Source organism: Dunckerocampus dactyliophorus, chromosome 19, assembly GCF_027744805.1.
Source record: "Dunckerocampus dactyliophorus isolate RoL2022-P2 chromosome 19, RoL_Ddac_1.1, whole genome shotgun sequence".
NCBI lineage: Eukaryota > Metazoa > Chordata > Actinopteri > Syngnathiformes > Syngnathidae > Dunckerocampus > Dunckerocampus dactyliophorus.
In genome coordinates, this window is record NC_072837.1 from 16,556,599 (window position 1) to 16,578,111 (window position 21,513).

Consider the following 21,513-nt stretch of genomic DNA (forward strand, 5'->3'; position numbering starts at 1 on the left):
TGTTTCTCATATTGCAAGTTTAAAAAATGTGTTTTCTTTAATATTTCAACTTCACACTCCTAAAAGGTTGTTATTTTTCCTCATATTACGTTATTCTTGTAAAAGTCCAACTTTTACTTGTTAGATTCCAACTTCTTTCTTTTAATATTTTGATTTTATTCTTTTAAAATGACTGCTAATTTTTCAATTTTTGCAGTTTAAAAAAAAATTGTTAAAATATATGTTTAGAATGTGCCTTGGGCTAATTAAAAAAAACACAAAAAAAACAGCCGCATGCCGCACTTTGGACACCCCTGGTGTGACGTGATAGTAAAAGGTAGAACGTCTACAGTCTTAGGAAATAAAACTAAAAGGCCAGACTGTATTTATGACACATTTAATAAAAAAAACTATACGGGATGACACTAATTGTGTTATGATTCTTTTTGGCCTTCCATTCCAACCAGCCATGAAAAACAAATCACCCTGGTAATTGAGAGACATAAAAAGAAGCATGTGTGTAATGTCAAACAGTACCTAAAAGTAAAAGAATGCATATTTCATCAATGTTTTTCTACATGCAAAGCACCTTGTGGAGCATGTTTGTTTGACATCATTGACATAATCGGCCTTACGTCCCCCTAAAATGATCCTCAACTCGTCCCGTAGACTGTGAACGACCTTCCACGAAGACGGCGGCCGTTTTGAGTTTGCTCTGCAAGCAGCACCTGATCCAGCCATCATCAAGAGGAGGCAGGATGAGGGGGGAGGGGTCATAGAGTCCTGCTTCTGTCTTTCACTGACCTGCTCACTGCTCCATTTTTATTTTGTCTCAATGTCAATGCTATGCTGTTGTTAGCGAGCGGAAGCGGCCGGCAGCCGAGCATCTCGGCGGTGGAGCGGGGCAGCGCGCGGCTCACATGAAGTCGTCCGAGTCGTAGCCATCCTGGCCAGGAGAACATTTTTCAGCATGAACTCAGCAAACGTCACAAGACGGTGATTGGCGTTACCTCATTGGTCTGCATGTTTTCGCTCTTCATCAGTGACGTGTAGTTCCTGATGGAGAGAAACAACAGCACGTGCGCTTTCATTTCAGAACCATTGATTCTAGAAATAGATATTGCATTGTGGGGAGATTTGGTTTTACTTTATTTTACATTTTCTTATTTCTTTTATTTTATATTTTCTTACATATTTTATTTTTATTTGTGGGGAGATTTTTTATTTTATTTAAATGTTATTTTATATTTAATTTTTTAAACTCTCAATTTATTTTATGTATATTTCACATTTTTTATATATATATATATATATATATTCGCTCAAAAAATACTGTACGGTCACATGAGTTGGTAAAATATTAAACTATATTAAACTATTAAAAAACACATTTTTAACAAATAATTTAAAATATAAATTAAAATGCGTGTGTATTTATTTCATAACCATTTATTGTACAAATAAATATTGCATTGTGGGGAGAATTTTTTTTAAATGTATTTAATATTTTATTATTTATCTTATTTTACATTTGATTTTATTACATATTTTTTAGTGGGGAGATTTCACTTTGAGTTTAATTTTATTTTATACTGTATTTTATTTTATTTATTTTTTGTAACAAATAATGTATAAATTCTCAATTTATTTCACATTTAATATATTTGTTCAAAAATACTGTATGGTCATATGAATTTATAAAATATTAAACTGTGAAAAACACCCACATTTTTAACAAATATTTAGAAATATAAATTTAAATGCTGTGTATTTATTTAGAACAAATCATATGACAACAATCCTTGTAAAAAATACTGTATTTTTTTCAAATATTTTTCAAATCTTGGTCAATTAAAAATGATTTCAAACCCTATATTTTTTATTTGTTAAATGAAATATGTTTTTTCCCCCCACACAATGAATTATTTATTTGTGGAATAAATCGTATGACACAGAATAATAACTAATAATAAAATTATAAAAAGAAATCATATTTTCCCACCGACATTTCAAATTAAAATATGAATAAAAACAATATTATTTCTTAAACTGACATATGTTTTTTCCACAATTTCCACCAACGTAATCCATTGCAATCATGACTCACTTGAGATCCTCCATCTCCTTCTTCTTCTTCTGCTCCTCCTTCTCACGCCTCTTCTGCTCCTGCAGCAGAGCTTTCTTCTCGTTCCTCTCCTCTCGGTCTCGCGACTCCTTCTCGGCCGCCAGGTCCGGGTAGCGCTCGTCTTTGGTTTTCTCCAGTCGGTTCACAATCTCGTTGACCTTTTTCTCCACTGGCACCGTCTTCACCTGCGCAAAAAGACGTACACACGACGGCACCCGTTGGACTCGAGGATTTGAGCGGGAGGTTTTATGAGTTTTCTTACCTCCTTCTGTCGATGGAAGCCGATCTGTCCGACATCCATGTCTCCCGTTTTCTTCAGGTTGGCCCACGGCGTGTAAACCACGCTGATGTTGTTCATCTTGCAGCCTGATGACCACACAGCACAAATAAAAGGATTTACTGTACATTCATCCTCATCATCGTCTAACTTTGAATGAGCACAACTGACAATGACGCATGCGGCACGTCATTGCAACAGATCAGGCGTGTCCAAAGTCCGGTTCGGGGGCCATTTTATGCCTGCGGCTATTTTTTTTTTTTTACTGGCCCGTGGCACATTCTAAAAATACAACTAAACAAGAAAACTAAAAAAAACAACAGAAAAAATGTGAGAAAGAGCAGTCATTTTACAAGAATGACAAAATATTATAGGTGAATAAAGTCATAATACTCCCAGAAAACTAATTGTTTAAATAGTCTTTTAATTAAAAAAATAAAAAATAAATAAATGTAAAAAATAAACAAGATTTTAAAAAGTTTAAAAATTTAAAAAATATTTTTTTTTCTTTTAAAACAGTCGTACTATGACAAAACACAACACAGATTAAAGTTGCAATTTTAGGAAATTTAGGTTGGGTAAAAGTTTATTTTTACTTTATTATCATAAAAACTAATTTTACGACAAAACTCAAAATCTGACAATAAAGATGAAATACTAAGAGAAAAAAATGTACAACAAAAATGTTGAAATATATATATAAAAAAATTGAATAAATGCAGCCAAAATAGAAACATTTGAAAAAAGCATAACATAAGAAGAAATACTTCATTCATAATCATAATAATAATAATAATAATAATAATAATAATAATAATAATAATAATAATGCTTGTCACCAATAACGCAAAGCTGAGTTTTTTTCTTTAAAGATTAAAAAACATCTCAGCATATCTGAGCAGACATACAGTGGTGTGAAAAAGTGTTTGGCCCCTTCCTGATTTTATTTATTTTTTGGCAAGTTTGTCACATTTAAATGTTTCAGATCATCATACAAATTTAAATATTAGTCAATGACAGCACAAATGAACACAAAATGCAGGGTTTTTTTTTTACAACAATTCTGCAAAGATGATTGGGCCAAAATTCCTCCCCAGCGCTGTAAGAGACTCATTGAAAGTTATCACAAACACTTGATTGCAGTTGTTGCTGCTAAGGGGGGCCCAACCAGTTATTAGCTTTAGGGTGCAATCACTTTTACACACAGGGCATGTAGGTTTGGAATTTTTTTTCTCCATTAATAATAATAAAAAATAATCATTTAAAAACTGCATTTTGTGTTCAGTTGTGTTGTCATTGACTAATATTTACATTTGTTTGATGATCTGAAACATTTAAGTGTGACAAACTGGCAAACATTTTTTCACATCACTAACTTCATCCCTGTTTTGAGTCTTTGCATCCACCTTTAAATCAAACAGATTTTGCAAAGCCTGTATTCATCTAAAATGTGGTATCAATTAAGAAAAATGTAGAAACATGCTCACTGAAAATGGAAATGCCTGCCTTTATATCGGACCCCCCCCCCTTTTTCTTTTTTTAAGTTTTGCTTCGGTAGGCCATGCTCCATTCACCCGGATGACAGCCGACATGGTGTGACTCAATTTGTTTTATTTGTTATGCCACTGCTGTGACTTCCAAATCTACATTTGGTAGTATTTCCACCTTAATTTCTGTGAAAGTCTGCTTCTTCATCCGCTTCTTCGTTCCCACCGGCTGTGGTTCAGAATGACAGCAGCCATCGTAACAATGCATTCAAGGCTCTTTAAATCCAAAGACATATTTAAAACATTTTTATAATCTCGAACACCCGATCCCAAAGACGTAGGCCCTTTACGATTTTTGTACGAGACAAAAAGAGGTGATGATATAGCTCTCCACTAATGCATTTCACTTCTGAGAACATTTAAGCCATAAAAACAGCCACAAGGTGGCAGAAGTGCATTTGATAAGAGCTCGGCAAGGATCATGTTAAGCAGTAAAGAGGAAGTGAGAGAGCATGGAGGTGTGTATCGAGCAGAAGGTTACACATATTTTGGGTTTCTGGCGTATGCAGACTTTTAGTCAGAATTCCATGCACATTTTTCTAGAAAAGGCGGCAGGTGTGTATTAGGTGTGTTCAGAAGGAGAGTTAGGATACCATGCCATCTACTGTACAGAGTTGTAACAACCAGATACATTCACAAACAGTCCCATTATAATGTGTTTTATGAGCAAGGGCAAACCGGTCGTGCCGCATCTACTGTATAATGTGGCAGTCCAGGACGGGAAACATCTTCTCCCTTTTATTATATGTATTTGGAAAAATGTTATTTGTACCTTGAATGCTGTTGTTTTTCACCAGCTGTGCGCAGTCAATCAACACTTCCGGGGGGATATCATTTATGGTGTGACCCTTGGAACAGACACATACAACAGTTATGGCATCACTATTTTGAGATGACCAATTTGTGTACTTACAAAAAAATACATGCTGATTAATTAAACAAATAGACAAACTGCTGACTGTTTGTTCACCTTAGGCAAGCGGAGATAAACGTGAGCTGACGACAGTTTGTCCACGTGGAACCTGAATCAGAACAGAAATTGTGCATATAAAATAATACACTTAAAAATGTGTCTTCATATAACAAGATGAAGACAACAATGCTCAGTTTTGTGTCAGCAGAACTCACCAGATGTCTTCAGGCCAGCCATACTTGATGAGATCTTCATCTGTTTGCAGCGCAGATAAGCAAGTTAAGTTTAACTGGGTGCGCAAAAGTAGATACTTAGGTGTTGTGTGGACCGTATTATCTTACTTTCATACTTGTCTTTGCCCATATAAATAGTGTAAGGGGGTTCCACCACTGAAACAAGACACAAAACTCCTAAGTACTAACATGGACGCTAACAAGACAGCACTAGCTAGCGGTGTTCGCAAACTTACCGGAACTCGTGAAGTAAAACACCATTTTCATCGAGATCAAAAAAATTATCCAAATAGTAACGAAACACGAACGTCTATCTTCAGTAAGTAGAGACCTTAGTTAATAGAGGTTCAAGTTCAACTATATTTGTCACTGATTCTGCTGTCACTTCTCGCGTGGGGCGATAATTTTACCCCGGAAAATGTTATCAGGCTCGCAAAGACACCGGAAGTACTAGGCTACTTTTCTCCAATATAAAAGTAAATAGAGTATAACGTTTAGCCTTTAGATATTTGTTTAATATGTATATTAGATTTTGATTTTACTTAATTTTACTGTCCTTAATGTCATATTTCCAAATGAACTATTTAATGGCGTCAATTTCCGTCGACTCTCGTTCGCACAGCAATTTCCGTTTCCGCTTCGGTCTAGCGCGCGCTGTTCAAAACAACGAGGGAAAGCGAGCAGGAGAAGCGCCAGTGACTGATTCACTGCTTGATCATATTTTACTACGTTTAGCCTTCTTGTGTTTATATTTGTTTGAAGAACCGCACCGACCTTTTAGGTAAGACATGTAATTGATGTTTGTTTTGTCATTTTAGACACCGATGTTTTATTTAGAAAGCTAACTTTAGCTTACGTCAGACTTCGCTGTAAGTTAAATTGTTTTATGTTTGCACTTAAAACGAGGCAAATCGGTAATGTTTTGGCTGCTTTGACTCAATACGATTAATATTTAGTTGTTATTGGTGCAAAAATTACTTTGTACCGGTGATTGATTGTGGTATATTTGAGCGCCAATTGTCCATTCACCACAACATTTGTATCCATTGTCTTTGCTACCACGGTAGCAATGTCATTTAAAACAAAGTCAAGTTGAGAAACTGCATTTTACAGGCTTCACATGACGCTGACACCTCATTACCGTGTGTTGTGTGTCACGTTTGGAAGTGTTAACCAACCGTCTGTTATGTACAACACAGTGATGGGCCGTTCGCGAACGAAACGGCTGCGAGAGCCGGCTCTTTGAAGAGAAAGAGCCATCGTTTTTTCCTGGTAAAGGGTTGGGGCTTTGATCTGGTCTGGCGTGGAGTGGTTAGAATGTGGGGTGCCATATGTGTCGACGCTATCCAAAAGGGCGTATTTATTATTTTTTTTCAGTTTATGAACAGAAATGGTCAATAACCATACATAATATATGTACTATATACGGGGTTCTTTTCCTTAATGACGCTTATTAAAAGAGTTTGCCAGCATGTTGATGGTCTTTATTCACCAACTATGACTTCAAGCAGCACATGCGCAGGCATATGCGTCGTATCTGGTCACGTAAATACCAATATGCATTGCAAGAGGAATCATATATAAATATATAGGGTTTTCAAACCCATTGTGGTCGGTGTGTGCACATTGGTGTCATAATTTGGTCATGTATAATTCATTTTCACCTTCCAGTTGTACTTTTTCCTATCACCTCCCAGTAAACACTGCATTACATTTTCCAATTAATTTATGCAGTAACATTTGAAGTTATCCAATAGATGGTTTTCTGTAATGTTATATATTGGTGTTCTATATAATAATTGTCCATATGCAGGCAAACTTTGAGAAAATGATGCCCATGACCACACGGAAGAGAAAGCTGTCCTGTGTGGACAAGGACAGGTGAGCCATTAGTAGCACAGAACACTTCAGAAACTGTTTGTGCTGAAGCTGATGAACTTCTTTTTTTTTTTTTTTTTTTTTTTTGTCAGTCACCCGGCCAAGAAGGGCTTAAGGGAGCAGATGTCCCCCGTGAAGAGGAGCTCTCCTAGGAAGAAGCCAGATGGTTGTTTGAACAAGGAAAACCATCCATCGCCACAGAAATCCCCTCGTAGAGCTGCAGGTATTGGTGGAAGGAAGAACTTCAGGAGGCATCGACTGCTTTCATGATAACTATCCATGCTCCTCAGGCTCTCCATTCAAACCTGCGATGGTTACCAGCTCCTTCTACGGCGCCAAGAAGACAGTCTATCTCACTCCGCTGGAGCGGAAGGCTGTGAAGGAATCTCTGCCTTTTCCTCCTCCTATCCAGTCCCCCCCAGCTCAGGCCCAGAAGCCGGTAAGGAAAACCAACAAAAAGGGAGTGAAAGGAGGCAAGCAGACGAAGATGGCGGCAGGGTCGAGTCACGCAGGCAAGATGGGCTTGAAAAGCTACGCCACCTCCACAAAGACCATCAAGTTGTCCAAGCTGAACTGCAGCAGGTTTGTTCACTGCTTCATGACGCTGATTGCGGAGTCACATTTTCTTATTTCTATATCTAATATTGCTCCTCACTCAGTAATGCCAGTGCTAAAACGTCATCCGCTGCCGCCAGCAAGCCAGCAGAGCCCAAGAAGGCCATCACCATCACCTTCAACAGCCTCAAGCCCAAACCTAAGATCTTTGTGGGAGCCGCTTTCTTCAGCACAGCCAAGAAGCCCACCTCCATGTACAAGAAGTCCTCCGCCAAGCCAGCCACCATCCAGGGGAAAAGCAGATCTGGGAAGTCTGAGAAGTTAAAGACTCAGCAGCCCAAGCAGACACATGAACATCCAGCAGAGGTGAGTGTGGCCTGGATCTCTAGTGGTGCACAATGCAGGAAGTGACAATGTTTTCTTGTCCACAGACTGCAATCAAGCCCATGAAAGAGGAGGCGGAGCCACCGAGAACAAAGTTTGACCCGACGGACTGGTTTGACTCCTTGGACGACCTGCCTGGGACCCCACTGAGGTACTGCAAACATCCTGCACCTCATTAGTGACACCATCTTAAACAGTGGTGCTCAACTGGTGGATCAGGACCCATAGCGGGTCACGGATCTATTCATGTTCTTCCTCGTTGGCTTGACAAAATGCCTTCATTCCTAAAAACAGATACATTACATAAAGATGCATACAGAACATTTACACAAATACAATGAACGAAATAAATAAATGAAGGAATAAATAAATACATCTAAAAAAAAAAAGACAAAATAAAATGACTTAAATAAAAGTGTTGAAAGAACAATAAAAATAAAAATGACTTAAATCAGTGTAACTAATAAAAGAAATAAAACTGACAAATGTGTACAAAATGATTAAAAAATTACATTAATAAATGTTAAAAAAAAGTGTACAAAATAAACAAGCTGACTTAATAAAAATGTAAAAATATAAATATATGTATAAAATAAAGGCAAACTAAAAATGACTTAAATGAAAGCGTAAAAATAAATATGACTTAAATAAGTGTTTAAAAAATTAAAATGACTTTAAGTGTAAAGAAATGAAAATAACTTAAAATGATGTAAATAAAAAAAGACTTAAATAAAAGTGTAAAAAAAATAAAATTTTAAATGACTTAATAAAAATGTAAAAAAAATATATATAATAATACAAATAAAAACAAATTTAAAGGGGACTTATTATACTAATTTTCGGGCCTTTTGTATTGAGTTCTGAACTCTTGGAGCAGCTGCACACTAACCCGCACAGAAAGCTTTCTACATCTTCCAGACTCTGCACCTCTTCCTGCAGTGTTTCCTCCAGGTACGCCTCCCGCCGAGCCCAATCCGCTGTGATTGGTCACACTCCCAAGCGCTCCCGAGGACTTCCGGACAGCTGCTGAACCCCTTTTGTCCGCTTACTTGCACAAAATAAACCCAGTTAGGACACTGAAATTGTTACTTACAGCTTGCTCTTCTGACTCTTCAACACAGCCAAATAAGGTTGGAAATGCGTCGGACTTCAGCAAAAGTTTAGCGGACAGTCCGGCTTCGTATTGGCCCATGTTCACAAAACAGTCCCGTGTGAAGTGCCGTTAACAGATGAGCATATTTTTCTCTTGCTCTGGTCGGGAGTGAGCAACTCCAACAACTTCTGCCTGATGCTTGCCTCTTTAGGCACACCCGAACAAACATTTCCTGGAAGCCATTGCTAACACTGCAAAGCAGAGCGGGGGTGCTGGGCATGCCCATATAAGGAAGTCCGGGTTGCAAAAACTCTGTAAAACACAGCATGCAGAACCGTCCAAAACTGCTTTCAGGGCTCACTTCCAAATGCGCAAACCTCATTATCTGACACGTTGGCATGGTTTAACACGAGAATACAACATTGTAACATTTATAGGTCAGAAAAGAAGAAAAGCATAATAGGTCACCTTTAAAAGAGTCTTAAATAAAAGTGGGCTGCAACTTAATGACCACTGGAAAATGTGGGTCCCAGATTGAGACCATTTGAGACCCCTGATGTAAAACAAGCCTGAACAGCTCCCACTATGGTAATCAATCCTCCTCTCCCCATCCTTAGTTCTCCTAAAGTTCTGGTGGAGAATGGGATCACAAAGGAGCTGAAAATCGTACTAATGAGGACTCCAACACCGCCAAGTCGGACATCTGTGTCTTTCAGCGCTCAGGTAGGTTACAAGTCCATTCAGGGTATTTAAAGGGATAGTTTGGATTTTTTGACATGAAGTTGTATGACGTCCTCATCAGCGCTGTGCTCCAATAACAGCGAATGTGCGTTCACACGAATGTGATGAAGACACTGCTGTGGAACACGTGAACAAGATGGCTGCGGTGCTCCGTCGCTGATGCGGGCGTCTTCGTCACATACACAATAAAACGCACAGGCGACAGTGCGCAGAAATATGGCGGGAGACAAATATAACACAGAGCGTTTTGTGAGGTCTTTTTTTTTGTTGTTTTTTCTGAGAAGGCATTTTTGTGACGCAAATGTATTCATCTTTTGAACGCATATTGTTTTGAGAAGCCAAAGTCTACTTAACTGTCCCCAGCAACTCAGTTCATGACTGAAATCTGACCAGAAATGGACCAAGTGGGGAATAAGTCACTGTTATTGGACTACAATGTTGATGGGGATGTTATACAACTAACTTCATGTCAAAAAATCCGAACTATCCCTTCAAGTTCATGTAATTGTAAACGTACGTCATATTGTCCAACCTGCCTTGTCCAGGGTGACACATCCAAGCCTGTTTTTGATCTCAGTGATGAAAGTCCTGGCAGTGCCCCCTCCACACCGCCCAAAGGTAGGCCTGACAAATACACTACCAGGACAAAAGTAATGGGACGCCACTAATCACAGATTGCACAATGTACCTTTCGTGGTGCCACAGACACACTTTAAAATTTTCCCCGGCGAGTAGAAGCTGCTATAGCAGCAAAACCGCCACGTCTTCCTCTCTTTTCACCTGAGGTGTCCTAAAACATTTGACATACTGTCATAAATAATAATAATGTGTTCACCCAGAATCGGCCGCTGTGTATCCAATCTTCGGCTCTGCTTCCAAGAGGTGAGTCACATTAACTTTTCATGGGAATGCCACATCTCGGTTCTTTGTGCTAACCGACAAACTTTCTCCCGTGTGACGACGAAGGTCAAAGAACAAGCGACCGCCGCTGTCCTGCAGCACCCCCGTTGGCCTGGAAGCAGCACTGCAGGCATCCGCGGCAAAGGAGCGACCCGCTCGCAGGAGGAAGGACAAGCAGGATGATGACCAGCTAGTCATCGTACGTTGACCTCCTTCGCTATTTCACCTTGCTTACAATGTTGACTACTGATGCTTGATATTGCCTTGCTTGCTGATATTGCCCAGTGCTTCATTACCGATACTGATATTGGCAGCAGCTCTTCCCTCAAACTAATGTCGTGTAGGTCACCCTCGGAAAATCCAGTCATGCTGATCTTCTATACATGGAGCATAGTTCCACAGAGCTCTCCCTCCTCAGCACGTCCACGTACGTGGGCATGGGATGTCCTCTACGTCGGTGGTTTAGTACCACCTGAAGCGTTCTAGCCTAGCACCCGTCCACAGACCTCTGCAAGGAGGACTTCAGGGTCCATGATTTACAGCCGTAGAGGACGGACAGACCCTGGTTGATTGGAAGAAGCTATTTTAAAGTGTCGGGAAAGATTGGATTTCCAAATGTCATTCATGCCATTTAGGGCTCTCCAGTCCAGTGGCTTCCTTATCCTAAGACCCTGCTCCGTAGAACTCCGTAGATCCAGGAAGCCAGTTACTTCAAGTCTTTGACCAGCATTAGAGCATTACGCCCTGCCGTCCTGAGTGGTGGATGGTTCAGGGGCACGCCAAACGGTCACACGGTCAGACATCAGGCATCTGATGTAGTCCAGGTCTGCAAGGACTACAGCAGGGCTTCTTGACCTCCTAGATGTAATGGTGAAGCCAAGCTCCTGCTCCCACCCAGTCACGGCTTTCCCACACGCATAGTCCCGAGATAGCAATAGTCAACTAAAATAACAATTTCCTACTAGCAACAAGTAAGACTGTTCTGTCTTAGTAATTTCACAAATAAGAATCCAATTAAATAATGCTGGCGACGATACCGTTCAGAAAGCTGCACATTTCTATATGGCAGAAACATCCATAGAAGAACAAAGTATGAAACGGGATTAATACAAAGACGCCTACTCAGTCATTGCAAATTCTATGTTTACAAAGCTGAGCTTGCAAGCTTGTTGTTGTGTGGAGCACGACACCATTGCTCATGCGCCGGTATCATTATCTGCAGAAAAACCAATACCCATATGAACCCATCTTATTTTTATGCCAATATCGGTCAAGTGATCTTATCAGGCATGTCTAGTGTCGAGTAATCACACGTACTTGTTTTTGGTGCATTTCCGGCCATCAGGACGCAGGTCAGAAGCAGTTTGGCGCCACCACCTGTAGCTCATGTGGAATGGTGTACAGTGCGGACAACCCAGAGGACAACTTCCAACACGACCAGTTCCACCAGTGCCTCCTGGACTCCATCAAGTTTGTGGTAAGGCCCTCGACATCCAAGTGTAGTAGAACATATAGGATGAGTAACAAGGTGCTGTCTTGCAGGGCTGGAAGAAGGAGAGGGTGGTGGCTGAGTTCTGGGATGGAAAGATTCTCATGGTCATGCCAGATGATCCCAAATATGCCATCAAAAAGGTGCATTCTTGTTAACTCATTCAGTCCCAGCCATTTTTCAAAAGACAACCCCTTCAGTACTGACCATTTGAAACGATTTTGACTGCTCTTTCGAGGCATACAGAATATTGTGTTCTATGGCTACAGCACACTGTATATAAACATGGAACCTACCAAAAGAAAGAGTAGACTCCTGTTCTTCATCATGGAAAAAAAAAGTTTGTTTTCTACCTTTTTCCGTTGTTTTGTAATCAGCAGTAGAACATAGGTAAGTTTCAGGAAAATATCAGCTCCTGACTGAAAGAGAGAGGAAAATCAGCTTTTTGTGAAGATACATTTCAAGCATAACTTTCACTTTGACAGCTCAAATATCTAAACAACTACACCAACAGAGAAAAAGGTTGTTTTACATCAAAATAACAATTAACAAATATACCATAAACCATTTAGAATGTTCACATTTGGAACTGAACTATGTGTGCGTGTGCATGTGCATGCATTAACATTTCCCTACAGTGCGTAACCTTCTGCACGCTACACTTCTCCATGCTTTTTCCCATGAAAACTGACATGCTGAGCTCTTATCAAATGCACTTTTCATGGCCTCAAACGCCTCTAAAAGTGACATCCATTAGTGTGCAATTGCGTCATCACCTCTTTTTGTCTCTCGGGCAAAAAAAACCCATAAGACGTATAAATACGTCTTTGGAATCAGGCGTTGAGGTTTATAAAAACATATACCTGTAAATGCATCTTTGGTATTGAATGATTTAACAGCGGTCACGATTGATGGCTTATTGGACAAATGAGTCATTGTGTTTGTGTTGGCGTGGCAGGCTGAGGATGTGCGGCGGGTTGCGGACAACGAGCTGGGTTTCCAGCAGGTGACCCTGAGCAGACCCTCACAGGCCAAGACCTACTTGTTCATCAACACTGAGCGCATGGTGGTGGGCTGCCTCGTCGCTGAACCCATTAGACAGGTAATCAATGAGGTTCAACTCAATCTCAGCATGACATTTTGGACAATTGTATGCTTCCAACTTTGTGGGCACACTTTAGGGTTGCACAGGGGTGCCCATCATGTCAATTGCAAGCTACCAGTCGATTGCGAAGATACGTAGTTTGAGTCGATTGCATAAACGTCACTTTATTTGATGTCACATGACATCAGTCAGCTGACATTAAGCTCCCCTCCTGACTTGCTGGTGGTCTCCAGCAGCAAAGATGAAGTGGTGAACACACCCTTCAACACACACAGAGATGGAACAACCTTCATCTTTATCATTTTGATTAGGGATGAACTGACTCAGCGGTCAGATGTCTATATCAATAACAAACGTTATCTGTTCATTTGTAGCGGCTAGTTACGTAGGGGGGAAAAAAAAAAAAGTCTGTTGTTCGATGGCTTTGCTTCGCGTCCGGTGCAGCCGGTGCAACGCCACGGGGTCTCTGGCAAACCTTTTGCGCTTTTCAAACGGGGCGACACAAGCCCCAGCCGTGGTAGCGATCTGGTGTTTTTTTGTGTGCTCAATGTTTTTAATGTTATAGGATTTATCAGTATGATGTTGTAATTCCCTCATATCGGACCAGTAATTTTATCGTGCACCCCTATTTTATATACAGTATTCCCTCGCGGTTCACATTTGGACTTGCTGTTTAGCAGATTTTTTAAGTGTATGAATGCTGTTACAAGCTGAGCCTGGCCCTTTTAAAAGAATTGTATTGTGGGAAGTTGTGTTGTTGTTATGCGCTTTAGCAGGAAGCGGCGTGTCTCTCTCTGTTGTCTTTTCTGTCTGCACCATTGTCTTCTGCATCCTGTCAATCAATCAATCAATCAATCTCCTTCCGTGCCCTCCTGTTGTGGTCATGGCTACCAAACTAGCCAACCGTGTGAACTGCTTGCTAACCGCCAATACAGTAAACATAGAAGAAACAGAAGTAGCTAACCGCCAATATGTTTTAACAAGGAAACAAAAACGCCACTGTTGAACGGCGCCAGGATGAGGCGAGTGAAGCATGCAGCGTGTACGCATGAGTCAGTTTCTTGTGTCCAACCTAGTAGGTTGACCATTAAAATTCAAACGAAATTTTAACTTTGAGAGTGTTTAGACGAGAGAAATGTGAGAATGTTAATGCCTGTCCGAGAAAAGTGTGTGGTGAGGGGTTTTGCAGCCTTAAATCCTACATAATTGTAAAAAGAATATATAGTTGTCGGATTTCATGTATTGCGGGTTATTTTGGGAACCTATCCCCACGTTAAATGAGGGAATGTATATGTTTTATAGTAAACGATAGATCATGTCGACTTGTAACTTGCACCCCTGCTTTGGAAGAAGATCATGTGGAAAGCCACAGACACTTAGAGGAAGCGGCAAAATGGGGAACACCAGAGCTGCCAACTCTTCTGGATTCTGTGGAAGACTCTTAGAAATCGTCCTTTTCTAGGCATTACGACTGGGACCCGCATGTACGTTTTCTACTCGTACACGACAGTAAACCAACCAATCACATTCCGTTGTTAAGACTTAAAAAGAGAAGATCATGTCGCACATTTATGACACAAACTCAAAGCTCCGTTTTACCCGTCCACACATGCTGAAGCCACTTTTTTTTTTCTTCTTCTTCATATTTCACTTCTTCAAACAGACTTCATACTCGTCACCTGCTGTCTCCCGTAGGCCTTCCGAGTTCTGGAGCAGCCAGAGCAGTTCAAAGACATGACCAAGGACGACTTCATGGACCGGCACCGGGCGTGGTGCTGCTCCACCGTCCCAGAAACGGCGCTGTGCGGGGTCAGTCGCGTCTGGGTATTCAGCCTGGCGAGGAGACACGGCATCGCCCGCCGCATGCTGGACACAGTCAGGTATGAGGCCAGTTTTGGGGGGGACGTAAGCCGCATCTAAAATACTTCTACTGCCATTGATTCCCCCTTTTTGTTTTGAAGGAGCACCTTCATGTACGGCGGCCACCTTACAAAAGAGGAAATCGCCTTCTCTGATCCGACGCCCGACGGCAAACAATTTGCAACGGCATACTGCGGAACGGCGGCCTTCCTCGTCTACAACTTCATCGCGTGAAGCGATCCGTCGGACAACCGTGTTAGCTGACCTGTGGAATTGTTGTACCCACCTGGAATGACTCCAGGAGATTAGGTTGGCCTACAGTTGTAAAATGTCAACAGCCAGTATTTCTGTTTTGTATATTTGCTGTAGTTTTAAGATTTTATTATCAATATGAAGTTTGAGGGGGGTTTTGGAAACTTTCATGTTTTGATTCATCAGCGTTTAAGTGTTCCTAGCATTTTTTTGATGAAAAAAAGTATGCATATGCAAGCCTGCCAATCTTAAAGGACATTTTAGGAGTACAGTACAGCTGTCATTAATGTGTTCCAAAGGCCCAATGAAAACCCAGGTCGTTATTTCCATAGGAAATGTCAGTCCAATTCATGTTCCAGACACCCCCAAAAAATACATTGTATACAGAATAGTTATACTTTTACATGCAGAAAACAATGCAACATATTCCCAAATAAAGGAATGGAAATTAAGGGGGAAAAACGCAATCCTATAAAAACTTGGGCGTACAAAAAAAGATTTGACTACTCCAACCCCACTTTCATATACTGGTATATATATTTTTTTTTATTACAAAAAGCCTAACACACGCACGCCTGGTTATATAAGACGACGTTTTGTTACAGTTCAGATTTGTACAATGTCATGGGCTGCAAATGACTGAAGAAGTCATTTACTGGCATCCCTCGCTGCATTGCAGCTCCAACATCGCTCCATCACTATGCCGTTTTTTCAAAAATTCATTAATATATAATTGAATGATCAGTTTTGTGGTTGACTATGGCCTATTATTAGACAAGCTGGGTTATATGTAGTACAAGTATAGTCCCTAGGCGTCAGTAACGTTACATTATGACATGACATTACATTCCATTGCCTTCACTGCATGGAGTCAGCCATGTCATGTCCAACATGAGTGAGGTCTCCCATTCCATGTGGACTTGGTAAGTTTTTTGGTTCTTTGTCCTTTTTCCCCCCACTCTGTTTAAAACCCTTAAGTTTGGAATAAACTAAGCTAGTTAGCTTGCTAGTATGCTATGTAAGCAGTGATCCCACTGCCTGCACATTAGCAATGTGCGGTAAACAAAGAATAGGAATGTCATGTGAAGAGTGTCATTTCATGTCTGCAGGGCTCTAATGGCAAAAATTGTATTTAGAAAGTCATAAACGGGTTTCCTATGCTCTCCGACAAATATATTCCATTTATATACTGTATTTATTGAATACTATTTCACAGAAATTCACTTGATGCCGTTGGGTCCGGAAACAATGAACCGCCATAAACGAGGGATGACTGTACACGCAGGAAATGATGTAATAGGTTAGATTTTATTTGAAGGTGCATGCTATGCACGAGGGGGCGTGTATGAAAAATGTGTACAGGTTGGCAGGTCTGCATTTGGAAAAGAAAAAAAGTACAGTTTTGAAATTACGTTGTAAATAGTTTTAATAAACATGTTTTAATCCACTGGACTTGTTTTTTTTTTGACAATGCCGACATACACCATTGGAAGGAAATGAGATGTACAGTATACAGGAGCTGTTAAAAGCGAGATAACATTGTTGCTTTGTGGCAAAACTAAGGACAATATATAAGACAGGAAAGATAGGAAAACAAAAAAAGAGCAGACTGACATCCACGTACATGAGTAATTTGGTTTTGGACAATCAAACCTCAGTGGCTGCTGCCGTTTTTTCTAGCGGGGCGTTGCTCTCCAGCGCCTTCACGATTTGGGCGGCTGAGGGTCTCTTCTTGGGGTCCTCCTCTGTGCACACGTAGAAGAGCTCTACCATCCTCCTGTAACAGTCGCCCAGAGCCTCGGCGTCCAGGGCGGGCCTCGTCCCCAGCCTGGCGTAGTAGGCATCCTCGTCAAAGCTCTCCTCCATCGAGTCCTCTGAAAAGGAAGATTTTTGAGTGTGGAGCATAAAAGTACGACAAAAGGGATACGATACCGCTACCTTTGTTGTTTGAATGAACTTTCCACAGCAGAGTAATAACACAACATGGTAATAATAATTAGTCTATGTCTCTAGTTTGTTGATATTGTATAGGCAGTTTCCTACAACGTCACACTGATCAACTTTTATCATTTTTTCATAATAAAAAAATACTTTGGCAACACTTGATCCGGCGTGTCCAGTAACTCAAGAGTTCTAAAGAATCTCACCTTCACCCTCCTCCTCCTCATCATCAACCCCCGGGTTGTCCAGATGAGGCATGGCCAGGGTCATCATCTCCCACAGGGTCAGGCCGTAGGAGAAGATGTCAGCCTTGTCTGTGATGTCGCCGCCCTCCTCCAAGGCCTCCTTTGGGTTCCAGGGTTCTGTGCCGACGTACTCCGCCTCTGGATCAGACACTGACGCCGCCAGCCGTCAACCACAAGCGCCTCTTTGTCGCACACAAACAAGTGCAGGCCCTCTTCTTACCTCTCATGTTCTCGTCCAGTTGAAGGGACACGCCCACGTCGCAGATCTTGACCGCATCAAAGTCGCCCTTGATGACCACATTGCCAGACTTCATGTCTCCGTGCAGCAGCCTCCTCTCGTTGTGAAGATACTGCAGACGGTATCGTTAATAAATAAAGCAGCCGCTGAGGGGAGTTCCGGATGCCCTACCTGCAGACCCCGGGCGACATGAAGCGCCACTTTCTCAATGCGGGCGGCGGGAAACGCCAGCAGGCCTTCTTCCTTCCTCTTCTCGATGAGGTCATTGAGGGACTTCTCTCCTCCGAACTCCATGGCCAGACACTTGGATCCGTCCTTGGCCGTGACTAAAGCACGGAACCCTGGATGATCGCCACAATGATTTGTTTCTTCTTTAAAGCCATGCATAGCACAAGCTTTGAGTAGTTGTGTACGAGAGCGGCCGTCTACATTGTGTGCACTTCCACACTTTCACTGTGTACTATGTACCGTACACTGCGTACTTGCTTCTTGAGGCTGCAGATTTTGACAGTGTAGTGCTGTCTCAAACCCGTTACTATTGTTGCATTCTTCCAAGAGACAATGATAGTATTATTTATCCGCGTCTTCCTTTTCTCTCCCTTTTAACTGTGAATTGCAACCACCTGAGTTAGTCCCTCCTCTTCCCATACGTAGCCAAGATGGTGACGATTGAGGGTGGTTAGGTTCCATGGCTGCACACTCACAATTTGGGTTGTGTTGATTAGGGTTGGGTGATCATTTTTATGTACCAATGATAAGAAAATGACTTATACCGGTATAAATGATCATTTAAAACGGAAAAAAGCAGAGCTGACAACGTGTTTTTCCTGCAACTGCGTGGTGTACTGTATTACACGTGTACCCACAAATGCCGAAAAATGTCCTACCTCACAATGTTAAAAAATCCTTTAAAAAGGTCCCGGATCCAGACGGTGATCTGGATCACCCCAAAAATGTAATAAGTCCTTCCATATCTCAGAATTCCTCAAAATTTCATTCAAATCCATTCAGAACTTTTCTAGTTAATTTGAACACCAGCAAACAGACAGATAAACGCTGGCAAAAACATAACCGCCATAAAAAATGGCCTCAAAGTAAAGTTGACAATAATATCGCTTATCTGCAATAATTTGAAGGACAATTATCCTCCAGCAAAATTTGTTATGGTGACAGGCCTAGTGAAAGCACTTGTTCAGCATTCAAAGTGTGAGGTGTGGATGTGCACAACGTGGAACACAGCCCTGGTCTCACCAACAACGTTGGGATGGTTGATTCCTTTCAGGACCTCAGCCTCCTCGTTCAGACGCTTCTGGTAAAGTTGCACCTGTTTGCTGGCGCATTTGCTGTTGATCTTCTTGATAGCCCAGGGAGACGCATTCAGTTTCCCCGCTCTAGAATTCAACGTGTGTGGAAATGATCACTTGTTATTCTTGAAGCTCCAAGGCTGTCTTCTCACCTGTCCATGAGGTAGACGCTGACTCCTGTCCCACAGCCCAGCTTCTTCATGAAAGGAGAGGCTGGGATGTTGATGGGAGTTCCTCCTCCTCCACTTCCAAAGCTCCTCATTCTGGACATCTGGGGGGTCTTGAATCCCTCCATTCTGTCAAAAAGAAACCACACGGTTAAACGTCATCTGGCACCCCAGTGGCACCAAACATATCAACACATTATCAGCCAATATTGGCATGAAAAATGGATGTTTGTGGCACATAGAAATGTTCAGCTTTACGAATTGTATCGTTGCTGTTGATAGTAGAACACGTTAGAATAGTTGACTATTGGTTAAGATTTTTTTTTAATGAGTATTTTGTTGAGACAAATAAAAAAAAACACTTTTTCTAAGTTGTATTTCATATCGTAGTATTGGTCACACTTTGTACAAACAGTGTTTATTTGTGACATGCATTCAGTGGTATCACAGTAAAAGAAGAATCATGTGTTCATTCATTACACAAGATGTGACTTAACATTAGTTTGAGGGAACATATGCTGCCAATATCGGTAACGGCAATGAAGAGCTGGACAATATTGGTATACCGTATTGGTAAGAAAGCCGATGTCAAGCATCTCTAGTGACAATCTAGCTAAGCAACGAGGCTTCAATTAATTGTGACAAATACTGACTCCGTATATGTCTCCAAAGTAAGTATTAAGAGTGATAGAGTGCTGTCAAATATGCCATAAACACACCAAAATGACCAATACAACAGTAAGCATGTCATAGCGTCACAACAGCTAGTGCTAACTAGCAAGCTAACTTTTCCCTGGAAGAGTTACAATGACGAGTTACTGGTCTGCTCAGCGACGAGAAGTCATTTCACGGTGTAGTGTTTAAACAAATAAATGGTTTTCGCGTTACTAACTACTACGTTACCTGTTTTTAACACCAACTCTTAGCTTCGACGTAAACTTATCACGAATCGCGCCGAATGTTCAAAAATATTGTCGACGAGACGAAGCAGTCTACGGGCGCCTCTTAGGGACACACACCGTCGAACGCAAACGAATGGAATAGAGTGCAGTACGCCATGGAGCAGAAGGTCTGCCAATATACACTTTGTGAGTCTTTTCCACGCTCCTGTTTATATACAACAACCAGTTTTATAAAACTACAATTTTTTTATGACACATACCTGGTTTTGTTTTTAGGGAACTTGAAAAATGACAAATCTAGTCGTTTGGATCGTCTATTAATGACTGAGCAGTGTGCCAAGGATGCAATGTTTCTGGATTCTGATCGCCATCGTGGCGGCCAAACCAGCACTGGGCATACAACGGAAGTACAAGAACACTTGGCACACCCATTCCATTCTAGTGTCTTTTGTTGTAATACAACTCTGTATTAGTGATAGTCGAGTACTGTAGTTGTTTTTTTTTTACTGAACCGCAACTCGTGGGTATTCGTCTCAGTTAACTCGTTCACTTACCCTACTGGTGCTAGCTAAATTAAAAAGGAAACAAGGTAACATAGCATTAATTGCGCAACTGTTGCTTTTGTGTAAATGTATGAACCCCGTGGAAAAAGCAACACATCTGCTCCTTGTCTGAAATCAACTCTCCTTTCCACTTCCTGGTTCTGTCCAAGCTGCTCGCTCGCAAACGCCGAGCAGAGCACTCGAACGTGGGAACTCGCGAACCTAGTCTCATTAGACGCATGAGGGGGCCGACAAGTGTATCGTCAAACTGACGTGGGTTTACGGATTTAATATGTCGGGTAGGTGGATTTGTTGCGCATGTGCGAGTTTCTCGGGAGACGTCCACCGTAAACAGCACTGAACTCTATAACTGGAATGGCCCCGTGTTAATTTTAATAACGAAACATAAATGTAGTGAATGAAGATACATGTAAGTGTATGCGTGTGTGCTTTTTTGGGTGAAGCAAGATGGCCGACCAATGGCTTCATAAGGTCAGCAGGGACGCTCCTTCCAGTAGTATAGAGTTCAGTAGTAAACATAGATAGACACCGCCCCGAGCACTGAGCCGTACGTCAACGTCGCCGCCATATTGGATGTGTCAAGGGAACGCTGTAAATGATTATAAGAAAATACTTACTTTCATAAAGCGCCTTTCTACAAATAAATTCCAGTTAATTCCTCTCGTTTATACATTCACACACGCACTAATATACTTTAGAAACATTTAGGCACCAAAAAAGGTGATTATTTTTGAACAATTTGATTTTGGTTGTTTTTGGCTTTACCACCGGAGGCCGACTATCCTTCTACCTTACCGTAGTTGTAATACAATTTTGCACCAC

At 41.2% G+C, this 21,513-nt stretch overlaps 3 protein-coding genes across 4 annotated transcripts; 1 reads left to right on the top strand and 2 right to left on the bottom strand.

Moving 5' to 3' along the window:
* Positions 1 to 360: 360 nt before the first annotated feature.
* On the bottom strand, positions 361 to 5,498 carry ccdc25 (coiled-coil domain containing 25). The gene is made up of 9 exons (XM_054761662.1): positions 5,311 to 5,498; positions 5,183 to 5,230; positions 5,057 to 5,096; positions 4,899 to 4,950; positions 4,701 to 4,776; positions 2,367 to 2,470; positions 2,087 to 2,289; positions 990 to 1,035; positions 361 to 925 (listed from the first exon to the last, which is right to left on the bottom strand). Exons 1-9 carry the CDS (start codon positions 5,339 to 5,341, stop codon positions 896 to 898), a joined length of 630 nt encoding a protein of 209 aa, XP_054617637.1. The 5' UTR covers positions 5,342 to 5,498; the 3' UTR covers positions 361 to 895.
* Positions 5,499 to 5,716: 218 nt separating this feature from the next.
* esco2 (establishment of sister chromatid cohesion N-acetyltransferase 2) lies at positions 5,717 to 16,771 on the top strand. The gene is made up of 15 exons (XM_054762114.1): positions 5,717 to 5,855; positions 6,888 to 6,955; positions 7,045 to 7,175; positions 7,243 to 7,534; positions 7,612 to 7,873; positions 7,939 to 8,042; positions 9,602 to 9,707; positions 10,271 to 10,343; positions 10,565 to 10,607; positions 10,692 to 10,824; positions 11,971 to 12,102; positions 12,168 to 12,257; positions 13,073 to 13,216; positions 14,915 to 15,099; positions 15,181 to 16,771. Exons 2-15 carry the CDS (start codon positions 6,903 to 6,905, stop codon positions 15,311 to 15,313), a joined length of 1,881 nt encoding a protein of 626 aa, XP_054618089.1. The 5' UTR covers positions 5,717 to 5,855; positions 6,888 to 6,902; the 3' UTR covers positions 15,314 to 16,771.
* On the bottom strand, positions 16,618 to 20,869 carry pbk (PDZ binding kinase). 2 transcript variants are annotated; one of them, XM_054762118.1, is made up of 7 exons: positions 20,389 to 20,869; positions 19,212 to 19,355; positions 19,007 to 19,146; positions 17,927 to 18,096; positions 17,738 to 17,867; positions 17,479 to 17,667; positions 16,618 to 17,205 (listed from the first exon to the last, which is right to left on the bottom strand). In XM_054762118.1, exons 2-7 carry the CDS (start codon positions 19,352 to 19,354, stop codon positions 16,979 to 16,981), a joined length of 999 nt encoding a protein of 332 aa, XP_054618093.1. In that variant the 5' UTR covers position 19,355; positions 20,389 to 20,869; the 3' UTR covers positions 16,618 to 16,978. The 2 variants fall into 2 exon arrangements, with proteins under 2 accessions (XP_054618093.1, XP_054618092.1); XM_054762117.1 differs by lacking the exon at positions 20,389 to 20,869 and adding an exon at positions 20,130 to 20,291.
* Between the last annotated feature and the right edge of the window lie 644 nt (positions 20,870 to 21,513).